This window comes from Mercenaria mercenaria, chromosome 5 (genome assembly GCF_021730395.1).
Source record: "Mercenaria mercenaria strain notata chromosome 5, MADL_Memer_1, whole genome shotgun sequence".
Lineage (NCBI taxonomy): Eukaryota > Metazoa > Mollusca > Bivalvia > Venerida > Veneridae > Mercenaria > Mercenaria mercenaria.
The window spans coordinates 45,392,662-45,405,391 of NC_069365.1; the positions used below are offsets into that span (position 1 = coordinate 45,392,662).

The 12,730-nt window shown below is 36.9% G+C and overlaps 1 protein-coding gene across 3 annotated transcripts in view; it reads right to left on the bottom strand.

The window, feature by feature from the left end:
* Nucleotides 1-1,210: 1,210 nt before the first annotated feature.
* The window catches only part of LOC123557072 (ufm1-specific protease 2-like), a 36,038-nt gene continuing 24,518 nt past the window's right edge, over nt 1,211-12,730 (bottom strand). For all 3 annotated transcript variants that reach the window (XM_053543395.1, XM_053543396.1, XM_053543394.1), the window contains exons 10-14: nt 11,097-11,275; nt 10,362-10,460; nt 5,251-5,353; nt 3,878-4,002; nt 1,211-3,279 (exon numbers count right to left, since the gene is read on the bottom strand). In XM_053543395.1, coding sequence (XP_053399370.1) covers nt 3,193-3,279; nt 3,878-4,002; nt 5,251-5,353; nt 10,362-10,460; nt 11,097-11,275 — 593 coding nt within the window. In that variant the 3' untranslated portion in view covers nt 1,211-3,192. The remainder of the gene's footprint in view (nt 3,280-3,877; nt 4,003-5,250; nt 5,354-10,361; nt 10,461-11,096; nt 11,276-12,730) is intronic.

The window sequence follows — 12,730 nt, forward strand, 5'->3', positions numbered from 1 at the left end:
AAATTTGAAGCCTGTACCTTCGAAAATGTAAAAGTAGGTCATTAGGTCAATGTCAAGGTTAAATTTTTTTTCGGTGCACAAAACTATGCATGTGGTCCGAATTTGAAGGCTGTAGCTAGAGAAATGTGAAAGTAGGTCACTAGGTCAAATTTCATTTCTGAACACAAAACTATGCATGTGGTCCAAATTTGCAGCCTGTACCTTCAAAAACGTGAAAGTAGGGCACTAGGTCAATGTCAAGGTCAAAGTTTTTTTCAGTGCACAAAACTATGCATGTGGTCCAAATTTGAAGGCTGTAGCTACAGAAATGTGAAAGTAGGTCACTAGGTCAAAATCGAGGTTAACTCATGTCAAGGTTCATCTTGCCACTCAAAACTATACATGTGGTCCAAATTTGAATGTTGACAAGAAGATTTTAAAAGCTTTTTCCTATATAAGTCTGTATGAACCACGTGACCCCAAGGGCGGGGCCATATTTGGCCCTAGGGGGATAATTTGAACAAACTTGGTAGAGAACTACTAGATGATGCTACATTACAAATATCAAAGCCCTAGGCTTTGTTGTTTGGACACGAAGATTTTCAAAGTTTTTCCCTATACAAGTCTATGTAAACCATGTGACCCCCAGGGCGGGGCCATATTTGACCCTAGGGGTATAATTTGAACAATCTTAGTAGAAGACCACTAGATGATGTCACATACAAAATATCAAAGCCCTAGGCCCTGTGGTTTTGGACAAGAGGTTTTTCAATGTTTTTCCCTATATAAGTCTATATAAACCATGTGACCCCCGGGGCGGGGCCATATTTGACCCCAGGGTAATAGTTTGAATCAGCTTGGTAGAGGACCACTAGATGATGCTACATATTAAATATCAAAGCCCTAGGCTCTGTGGTTTTAGACAAGAAGATTTTCAAACTTTTTCCCTATATAAATCTGTGTAAATTATAAAAATAAACAAAGGGCCATAACTCACTCAATAATTGTTGAACCAGTCTGATTTTCAGGGGGACACAACTAGGGTACAAATACATCATTCTGACAAAGTTTGGTCAAAATCTCCCAAGTAGTTTCTAAGGAGCTGTGATATCGAGAAATTGTTAACGGATGGACGGACGACGGACGCAGAGTGATTTGAATAGCCCACAATCTGATGATGGTGGGCTAATAATATCGGTTCCTTTAGTGTAAAACAAAAGAAACACTGTCATATAGTTAATATTAAACATATATTTATTATCTTCTCCAACACCAGCTTGTATTTCTTACTGTAATCAATTATTAACAGTTACTTTTGAATCACCCATTCTGTAATAAGGATTTTTTGTTGCTTTCTTCCATAGCACTTGTATTATATGTCATTTCAACAAACTTCAAGGGTGGTAATTAGAACTGTTTAAAAAGTTTCAAATTTTATCTTGTACAACTGACTTTATCGTCAAAATGATTTTTCTATTATTGCAAATTTCATTCATTTTTGGATATAAAAAATTTAACTGTCAAAGGCAACATACTTCATTAAACTTAAAATACAATTTTGTTGTTTTTTTCCCCCAAAATATTAATATGCAGAAAACATAAACAGAATTTCCCATTGAAAATTATATGTTCACCCTTAATATTTAAGCGACTGCAGACACCTTCAAAAATAAAAAATTACCTTTCTTTTAACCCTTACCATGCCAGACATGACCGATTCTTTCTTTGATACCAGTGCAGATTATGATCAGACTGCACGGTTCGCCATTCAGTCGGTATCTTTTTGGGAAGTCCCCCTTTTAACCGTTAATTATACTGTCCGCACTGAAAAATGGACAAGTTGATTATAGAAATTTAGTAGGGTAAGGGTTAAGGTTCCTATGATATGATATATATTGAACACAGGCCTTCCAGCATGGCTTTGCAAAAAAGTAGGAGGTCCCTACGCAAAAAAGTAGGAAAAACAGGAGGTTTGCAGACAAAAAAGTAGGAAAAGTAGGAGGTTAATATAACATAGAATTTGCAATGCTAACCTTAATAGCTGTTAATACATTTACACCAGGCCCAGCCCCACAATTTTTTGACTGGGGGTGGTGGGGAGGTGGTGGGCACCAGTCTAGAACAAAGACATCACTGCAAGGTGCATACTAGTGCTAAGAGCAGGTAGGTATTTGAGGGATGCCTTTGCCCATGTTAGGGGGGTCATGGGGGTCTCCCCTTGGATTTTTTTTAAATACATGTATGAAATGGTGGCTTCTGGTGCATTTACTGGTGGCTGTACTCTCATTTTAGGGGGGTAAGGGGGTTCTCCCCCTTGACAATTTTGAAATACAGGTATGAAATCGTGGCTTCTTGTGTGTTTCTGGGTCTAAATTTTGAGAAAAAATTATTCCTTTGCAAAAATAGTAGGGTGCATCTTTGATGAGTATAGGTCACTTCTCAGCCAACTGGGGAGTGGGGGAGTGGGGGGAGGAGGGGAGCTAGAGCCCCCTCGGCCCGGCCCTGTACACTCACAAACGAATGTTGACCCCAGTTTCTGTGCTTGAATCAGATTGCCCATATGGTTTGGTAGGATTATAGGTACTTTGATATAAGGCAATGTATTGCAGGAGGCACCAAATGACTCCAGAAACTGCCAGCAACACATCAAAAGGCCATCATCTGCAAATATAACTACCGAAAAGGCTGTTGTTGTTTTTTTCCTTTTTATGTTAAGCATAAAAGTAGAAGTAGGAGGTTTTCATCAAAAAGTAGGAAAAAGTAGGAGGCATTTAAAAAAGTAGGAAAAAGTAGGAAAAGTAGGAACGCCAGAAGGCCTGTGAACATCATGCTCTTGCTTGATTGGGAAAATCCATGAAACAACTATTACAGAATAGGTGGATCAAACAGAAAGATTTCATCACTTTCAAACTTGACTAGACATTGTTTTATAACATTATAGTATTTATTTCCAACACATCTTTGATGACAGATTAAGTGTTATATGCTTGTTTTTAATATAATTTTTTACTATTTATTTGAAGTTATATGTCCTTCCAGTTGATACCAAATTGGACAAATTACAGATACTATAAGTTCTTAAAATCATTTGTTTGTCTTAATATCTTTTGTCATAAAAATTATCATTTGACTTCACATAGTTTGTCCTCCATGCACCATTTATTGCAGACACTTCTGGTAAAACTGTCGATTAAAATAACAACATTTCATCCTTCATAAAACCTTTGGTCGCTGCGGCATACATAAGTTGTAGTGTGCATTCTTCTCCCAGAAATTTGCATCTTTCCATCCGCACCAACCCTATTCAAATGGACAAAACATTCACAATGTAATGGTGTCAAAACATAGAAAGGTTTTCAGGTTTAAAATTTACTTCTGATGAAATTATTCAAATTGGCAGACATAAAAGGAACATTAAAAGGTTTTTGGGGTTTTTTTTGTTAGGTTTACCGTCGCACCGACACAATTCCGGTCATATGGCGACATTCCAGCTTTGATTGTGGAGAAAGCCCCAAGGTGCCCCTCCGTGCATTATTACATCACAGGCGGGCACCACCTGGGTAGAACCACCGACCTTCTGCAAGCCAGGTGGATGGCTTCCCCACATGAAGAATTGAACCCCTCCCCCCCATCCCGAGTGAGGCTCGAAACCACATCGGTGAGGGGCAAGTGATTTGAAGTCAGTGACCTTAACCACTCGGCCATGGAAGCCCCAAGGAACATTAGAGGGAAGCATGTACAAATATTGGAATTTAAGACAAGAGATGTTTTTCAAGAGAAATGTACAGGTGGAGTTTGTCCACAATAATGTAATTAAAGACATAATTGGAACAGGTGATCTTAAAACAGAGGGAGACAGTCCCCTCTCTCCTGTGTCTACATCTAGTGTTTACCTTACCTTGTCAATAATAGTTTTTAAATCCTCTGCCCCGGTATAATGTGGATCAAGGATTAGGAAGTTGATATCACCAGTCACTTCATTGTAATCTACACCTAGTATTGTGTGTGCAAGTACTCCACCTCCTGTAAACAGAATCAAGTAATTAGTTAAAACTTTTTTTCATCCTAAAATCTTTCAGCATTCATACTTAACATAGAAGTAGATCAATCATCAGGCTGTAAGATTATTAGCCGGCCACAAAATCTGGGGTCAAAAGTTCCATACTAAGTTCTCCAACCAAATTTTGTTACTTTAATGATTTTTTGCCAAGACTGGTTGCATATAATAGATAAAGATCAGAGGGAAAAAAAACACATGAATGTTAACAAGAATGCAAAGACCTCTGAAGCTGAGAGGTAAAGGTCTCCGATTTTTAATTTAATTTACAAGCCACTAACAATAATGAGTATGAGACCCTTCTAAACATTGTCCTGTTGTAACTGCATCAAAGTGCGCAGTCTGAAAAAAATATTTTAGATATCGTTTTCTAAAAAAAGAGTTATTTGAGCTGAAAAAAATGATCCTGAGTAAAATATCTGGACAAAATGGAGACAACTCCGCTAAAACTTTATTGTAGGCTTAGGTGGCTATGTACATAGTATCTCATGCAAAGCATGCACTTTTTACCTCTAGGCACAAAAAAATCATGCATAATAAGTAGCAATTACTGTAAAGATCAGCACTTTGAAAAGAAAAATATGTAAAGATCAAACCGTTTACTGCCCTGGGGGAAAGTGTGACATTTTTGTGGTGAAATCTGTCAACAGACAGACAATTTTTTCTTCAAATGTTGAAACACATGGAATTTCACATGGTAAAATTTGTTGAGAAAGCTATTGCTGGAAAGAGAATGATCTCTGCTACCCATATATATGTGTCAAAGTATGGGAAAAATATCTAGAAATATGAGAAAATCAAAGAAATCAATTTCAGGACTGTTAGATGCATGACTGTGTTATCATGTATTGCAGGTTACATAGATAGCTTACTTTTCTATTGCACTGGTATAACATGGACAGGACCAAAAATAACAGTTATTTGAGTCTTATCCTACCATTATGACCGAAAAGTTGCCTATAACCTGAAAAATTTGTGCTACTGTAAACCCTACAAACAAACAAACAAACAACAAAGTATGGCAAAGACTGTTATATACAGAGAAACTTGATATTTCAGGAAATCCATAAAGTTTCTGCAAGCAAGACATTTACATGTAACAAAAACTGGTTTATGTCCTTAAATTTATGTAACATTGTTATTTTTGCCTTGCTCCATAATCTATCCCACATCTGAACTGAACTATACAAGCAACAGGTAAAATACTCTGGTACCTATCATAATTGGAGTGCCCTGTGTTGTGAAATGCTGTGCTAGTTCTCTCCCTTTACTTGCCAGATCTCCACCTGAACTTACATTCAATATCTTTGATTGTACCTGAAATGTTAAATAAACAAAACCCTTTTTAAATATTTTTTGTCTTAACGGGAATTCCTATAGTTTTTTATGCGCATCTTTCTGCGCAGCCGACACTTTCTATGAAAAACTGAACTGAAGTCAACATTCGTTGCAACATGTTACAGACAATCTTAAATATGAGGAATTTTGAATGAAATAACATTTTTGATAGATTAAATCAATAATCAAATGTTGATACTGGTTTATGTTGTATTGACAAGTATCATGCCTGACAGGTATCTTGCTATTTTTGTGGTTGTGTTTTCACATCGCATTTTGGTACAAAGACAGTGTTGTTCATATAATGTAGATAATTGACTTAGTACTGATAAGACAATATCACCTTCAGATTATTTAGTTTCAATTATAGAAGAATTAAGAATTTTTAAAACTTTTTTTAACTTTTAGCAGACATACAATGTAATCAATTTGGCCAGATTCGCGCCATTTCCGTCCGAACAGGTGTTGTATTCTAGCGTCTTAACATAAAATTTAGCCTGGTGACCCATACATTTTTAGCCATTTTATGCTCACAATACAATTATCTATACACAAGAAGAAAAAGAAAAAATTCTATGAAAGAGTTTTTTCAAAATTTAAAAGAATATTCTTCACTATGGGTATTTTCATTGAAAAAAGTTCACAAAAGTAAATATGAAACAATATTTTTTTTTCATTTGTACCAATTATTGTAAGGATAGAGTATTACAAATATGACTATGATATCAAATAAGTATATAATAAAATCTGTAAAAAGAAAAAACCGTATTGTGCTGCCTGGATGTATATTTTGGTTGGTATTTATAAACAAGAGGACCATGATGGTCCTGAATCGCTCACCTCTTCCCACATGACCCAGTTTTGAGTATGACGTCGTTTTTTCTATTATTTGACATAGTGACCTAGTTTTTGAGCTCATGTGACCCAGTTTTAAACTTGACCTAGATATTATCAAGATAAAAATTCTGACCAATTTTCATGAAGATCCATTGAAAAAATATGGTCTCTAGAGAGGTCACAAGGTTTTTCTATTATTTGACCTATTGACCAAATTTTCGAAGGTACGTGACCTCTTTTAAACTTTACCTAGATATCATCAGGTGAACATTCTCACTAATTTTCATGAAGATCTCATGAAAAATATGGCTCTAGAGAGGTACAAGGTTTTTCTATTTTTATACTACTGGCCTAGTTTTGACCGCACGTGACCCAGTTTCGAAACTGACCTAGATATCATCAAGGTGAACATTCAGATCAATTTTCATGAAGAGCCATTGAAAAATATGGCCTCTAGAGAGGTCAAAAGATTTTAATAATTTTAGACCTACTGACCTAGTTTTTGACCGCAGTTGACCAAGTTTCAAATTTAACCTAGATATCATCAAGATGAACATTCAGACCAACTTTCATACAGATCCCATGAAAAGTATGGCCTCTAGAGAGGTCACAAGGTTTTTTTATTATTTGACCTACTGACCTAGTTTTTAAAGGCACATGACCCAGTTTCGAACTTGACCTAGATATCACCAGGTGAACATTCTGACCAATTTTTATGGAGATCCATTCAAAAGTATGGCTCTAGAGAGGTCACAAGGTTTTTCTATTTTAGACTTACTGACCTAGTTTTTGACCGCACATGACCCTGTTCGAACTTGACCTAGATATCATCAAGATGAACATTCAGACCAATTTTCTACAGATCCCATGAAAAATATGGTCTTTAGAAGGGTCACAAGGTTTTTCTATTATTTGACCTATTGACTAGTTTTTGAAGGCACGTGAGCCACTTTTGAACTTGACCTAGATATCATCAAGATGAACATTCCGACCAACTTTTATACAGATCCCATGAAAAATATGGCCTCTAGAGAGGTCACAAGATTTTTCTATTATTTGACCTACTGACCTAGTTTTTGTAGGCACGTGACCCACTTTCGAACTTGACCTAGATATCATCAAGATGGACATTCTGACCAATTTTCATGAAGATCTCATGAAATATATGGCCTCTAGTGATGTCACAGGGTTTTTCTATTTTTAGACCTACTGACCTAGTTTTTGACTGCACGTGACCCAGTTTCGAACTTGACCTAGATATCATCAAGATAAACATTCAGACCAACCTTCATACAGATCCCATGAAAAATATGGCCTTTAGAGAGGTCACAAGGTTTTTCTATTATTTGACTACTGGACCTAGTTTTTGACAACACGTGACCAGTTTCGAACTTGACCTAGATATCATCAAGGTGAACATTCTGACCAATTTTCATGAAGATCTTGTGAAATATATGGCCTCTAGAGAGGTCACAATGTTTTTCTATTTTTAGACCTATGACATAGTTTTTGAGGGCACGTGACCCAGTTTCGAACTTGACTAGATATCATCAAGGTGAACATTCTGACCAATTTTCATGAGATCTTGTGAAATATATGGCCTCTAGAGAGGTCACAAGGTTTTTCTATTTTTAGACCTACTGACCTAGTTTTTGACCGCACATGACCCTGTTTCGAACTTGACCTAGATATCATCAAGATGAACATTCAGACCAATTTTCATACAGATCCCATGAAAAATATGGTCTTTAGAGAGGTCACAAGGTTTTTCTATTATTTGACCTATTGACTAGTTTTTGAAGGCACGTGAGCCACTTTTTGAACTTGACCTAGATATCATCAAGATGAACATTTCGACCAACTTTTATACAGATCCCATGAAAAATATGGCCTCTAGAGAGGTCACAAGATTTTTCTATTATTTGACCTACTGACCTAGTTTTGTAGGCACGTGACCCACTTTCGAACTTGACCTAGATATCATCAGATGGACATTCTGACCAATTTTCATGAAGATCTCATGAAATATATGGCCTCTAGTGATGTCACAGGGTTTTTCTATTTTTAGACCTACTGACTAGTTTTTGACTGCACGTGACCCAGTTTCGAACTTGACCTAGATATCATCAAGATAAACATTCAGACCAACCTTCATACAGATCCCATGAAAAATATGGCCTTTAGAGAGGTCACAAGGTTTTTCTATTATTTGACCTACTGACCTAGTTTTTGACAACACGTGACCCAGTTTCGAACCTGACCTTGATATCATCAAGGTGAACATTCTGACCAATTTTCATGAAGATCTTGTGAAATATATGGCCTCTAGAGAGGTCACAAGGTTTTTCTATTTTTAGACCTACTGACCTAGTTTTTGACCGCACATGACCCTGTTTCGAACTTGACCTAGATATCATCAAGATGAACATTCAGACCAATTTTCATACAGATCCCATGAAAAATATGGTCTTTAGAGAGGTCACAAGGTTTTTCTATTATTTGACCTATTGACCTAGTTTTTGAAGGCACGTGAGCCACTTTTGAACTTGACCTAGATATCATCAAGATGAACATTTCGACCAACTTTTATACAGATCCCATGAAAAATATGGCCTCTAGAGAGGTCACAAGATTTTTCTATTATTTGACCTACTGACCTAGTTTTTGTAGGCACGTGACCCACTTTCGAACTTGACCTAGATATCATCAAGATGGACATTCTGACCAATTTTCATGAAGATCTCATGAAATATATGGCCTCTAGTGATGTCACAGGGTTTTTCTATTTTTAGACCTACTGACCTAGTTTTTGACTGCACGTGACCCAGTTTCGAACTTGACCTAGATATCATCAAGATAAACATTCAGACCAACCTTCATACAGATCCCATGAAAAATATGGCCTTTAGAGAGGTCACAAGGTTTTTCTATTATTTGACCTACTGACCTAGTTTTTGACAACACGTGACCCAGTTTCGAACTTGACCTAGATATCATCAAGGTGAACATTCTGACCAATTTTCATGAAGATCTTGTGAAATATATGGCCTCTAGAGAGGTCACAAGGTTTTTCTATTTTTAGACCTACTGACATAGTTTTTGAGGGCACGTGACCCAGTTTCGAACTTGACCTAGATATCATCAAGGTGAACATTCTGACCAATTTTCATGAAGATCTTGTGAAATATATGGCCTCTAGAGAGGTCACAAGGTTTTTCTATTTTTAAACCTACTGACCTAGTTTTTGACGGCACGTGACCCAGTTTCGAACTTGACCTAGATATCATCAAGGTGAACATTCTGACCAATTTTCATGAAGATCTTGTGAAATATATGGCCTCTAGAGAGGTCACAAGGTTTTTCTATTTTTAGACCTACTGACCTAGTTTTTGACCGCACGTGACCCAGTATCGAACTTGACCTAGATATCATCAAGATGAACATTCTGACCAACTTTCATAAAGATCCCATGAAAAATGTGACCTCTAGAGTGGTCACAAGCAAAAGTTTACGGACGGACGGACGGACGGACGACGGACGACGGACACCGCGCGATCACAAAAGCTCACCTTGTCACTTTGTGACAGGTGAGCTAAAAAAGCAGAAAATTATGAAAATGTTGAAAAATCGCTGGCAGTTTCAGCAACAGTGGGTGTGTTCAAAACAATTTTTCACAAAAACAAGCCTGGTGACCTATTGTTTTTATTTGATCATTGTTTTCAGCACAAATTTTCCTATCATATATGTGAATTTAAAAAAAATCTATGAAAGGAAAAAAAAACTATTATGATTTCTCTTTAACACAGAAACATGCATTCCTATTTCATAACTGACTCCATTAGAAATAAGCTGTTATGCACGAAAATTTCATGAAGTACAAAATTTAATGATAGTACAATGCTCAAAACTAAATCAATCAAAGGTAGGGGATGACTGATTCAGACATACTGTTTGCTCCCAAATCTCCACAAGAACACTACAACATTCCTTATCAAACCTGCAACTCCTGAATTCAAGCCTTGAGCTATTTGTGCATATGATTTGTAATGTATTGACCCTTCTAACAAGTCAGTCCGACAGGTGGATTGTACATTTGCTAGTATCTATTACTGCTAAATGATGTGTCCCAGATTTTTATATATATACTTACCTCCAACAGTGTGTCCAGGACGAAACTGACTTCCATTGATCCAATCCATTTCCTTGAACCAACAAAACTCGGCTCTTTGTCACCAATGTCAACCAATGTCTGTAAATTATTTCATCACTCTAATCACGTTATACAATATACAATAAATCACACAAAAAATTAATATATTGTCCATTTAATGTTAATATAAAAAAGAAATTGACTGTCTAAAAGAATAAAATAATGACAAACAATTAGATGTGAAGTTTGAACGATAAACAAAAATGCCAATCATAAAGTCCTCAGCAGCACAGTTAGGCACCCAGCAAGTCAGCTGTATAGTTCCCTCATAGAGGTAATCTACAGCTTTAGTGGGGTTTTCAAATTCGAAAGCAGATTGATTCCTCCTGCAACTTAGGGTATATGGTCACTTACTTTGGATAAGTTCAAATCCTAAATAATTGTGTACCCTCAAAATCTCTGATCCTATGCTTTCTCTAAAATTCTATAAATTGAATATACTACTTTTTAAAATTTTTTCCTCATGATTACCTATTACTAAGTAAAATAGACTCTGAAAGACAGATTTTAAGACCATTTGCCACATCTTTTTCTCAATCTTATAATTTAGAGATTATTATTATTTGATGAAATTATATTTTATTTAAACTCACAAAAAATGTACATATACATCATGGATGTATTTTTCTTGATAAGCTTCATTTGATTCATTTTTTTCAATATACATGATCATACTTGTTGTATCTCCCTATGTGTTGGAATGTCTCTTTCTGTGTAACCTTGAAGTTTAAACCAGGACACAAGTGTCTGTAGAGACCTATATGCACATCCCCATTTATTGTCATCAAACCTGTCTTGCATATAATGGTGGTAGGTATAGTTACCCCTCACTGTATACTGTTTTCCACCACTCACTGAAACAATAAATTACAAATTTAGTTAATGGTAATTCTGAGTCACACCAACCCAATGTTGGTCATATTGCAACATTCAAGCTTCTTACTAGTGTATGAAGACCTAGTGTACATCTGTGCTTTATATCTGATGAAAACAGGTCCCTGCAAAGAATCACCAATCTTCTTGAGAAATAATTTGAGACAGGTGAGACAACTCTTGACCAACAGAAATGCCACAAACACAATTTATTTATTTTGTTGGTTTTAACGTCGCACCGACACAATTTTGGGTCATATGGCGACTTTCCAGCTTTAATGGTGGAGGAAGACCCCAGGTGCCCCTCCGTGCATAATTTCATCACGAGCGGGCACCTGGGTAGAACCACCGACCTTCCGTAAGCCAGCTGGATGGCTTCCTCACGTGAAGAATTCTACACCCCAAATGAGGTTTCGAACCCACATCGATGAGGGGCAAATGGTTTGAAGTCAACGACTCTAACCACTCGGCCACGGAGGCCCCGCCACAAACACAAAGGAGGTAAGATAAATGTATATATGTTTGAATCTTTATCTAATGTGTCATTATTATATGAATTAGCATCATACACAGTAACAAAAGCTTGTAGAACATGAAATGCTCCCCTTGACGCATTCAGTAACTGCACAAGGAACAGAAATTATTTGTGCACTGGACATTTGATGTACTGACCTCAATCAATAATAATAATATTATGGGTCATTTACCAGTCATTAGTGACTTCCGCATCAAATGTGATCTTAGACCAAAGAATTCTCTAGTTATTTGGCAGAAAAGGTCCTACTGTTCTGGGTCAATGTGAACTTGACCTTTAACCTACTGACCTCAAAATCAATAGGGGTCATCTGCTGGCCATGACCAACCTTCCTATTAAGTTTCGTGATCCTAGGCCCAAGCGTTCTCAAGTTATCATTTGGAAATGGTTGAACTGTTCTGGGTCACTGTGACCTTGACCTTTGACCTACTGACCTCAAATTAACTAGGGTCATCTACTGGTCATGATCAACCTCCCTATCAGATTTCGTGATCCTAGACTCAAGGGCTCTTAAGTTATCGTCTGGAGAGGATTTAACGGTTCTGGGTCACTGTGATCTTGACCTTTGATCTACTGATTTCAAAAGCAATAGCAGTCATCTGCTGGTCATGACCAACCTACCTATCAATTTTCATGATCCTAGGCCCAAGCGTTTTTTAGTTACCATCCAGAAACCGTTTAACTGTTCTGGCCCATTGTGACCTACCGACTTCAAAATCAATAGGGGTCATCTGCTAGTAATGACCAACCTCCCTATCAACTTTAATGATCCTAGGCCCAATCATTCTTGAGTAATCATCCAGAAACCAATTGGTATGGACTGACTGACAAACTGACCGACCGACATCTGCAAAACAATATACCCTCCTTCTTTGAAGGGGGGGGAGGGGGGGGGGGCATA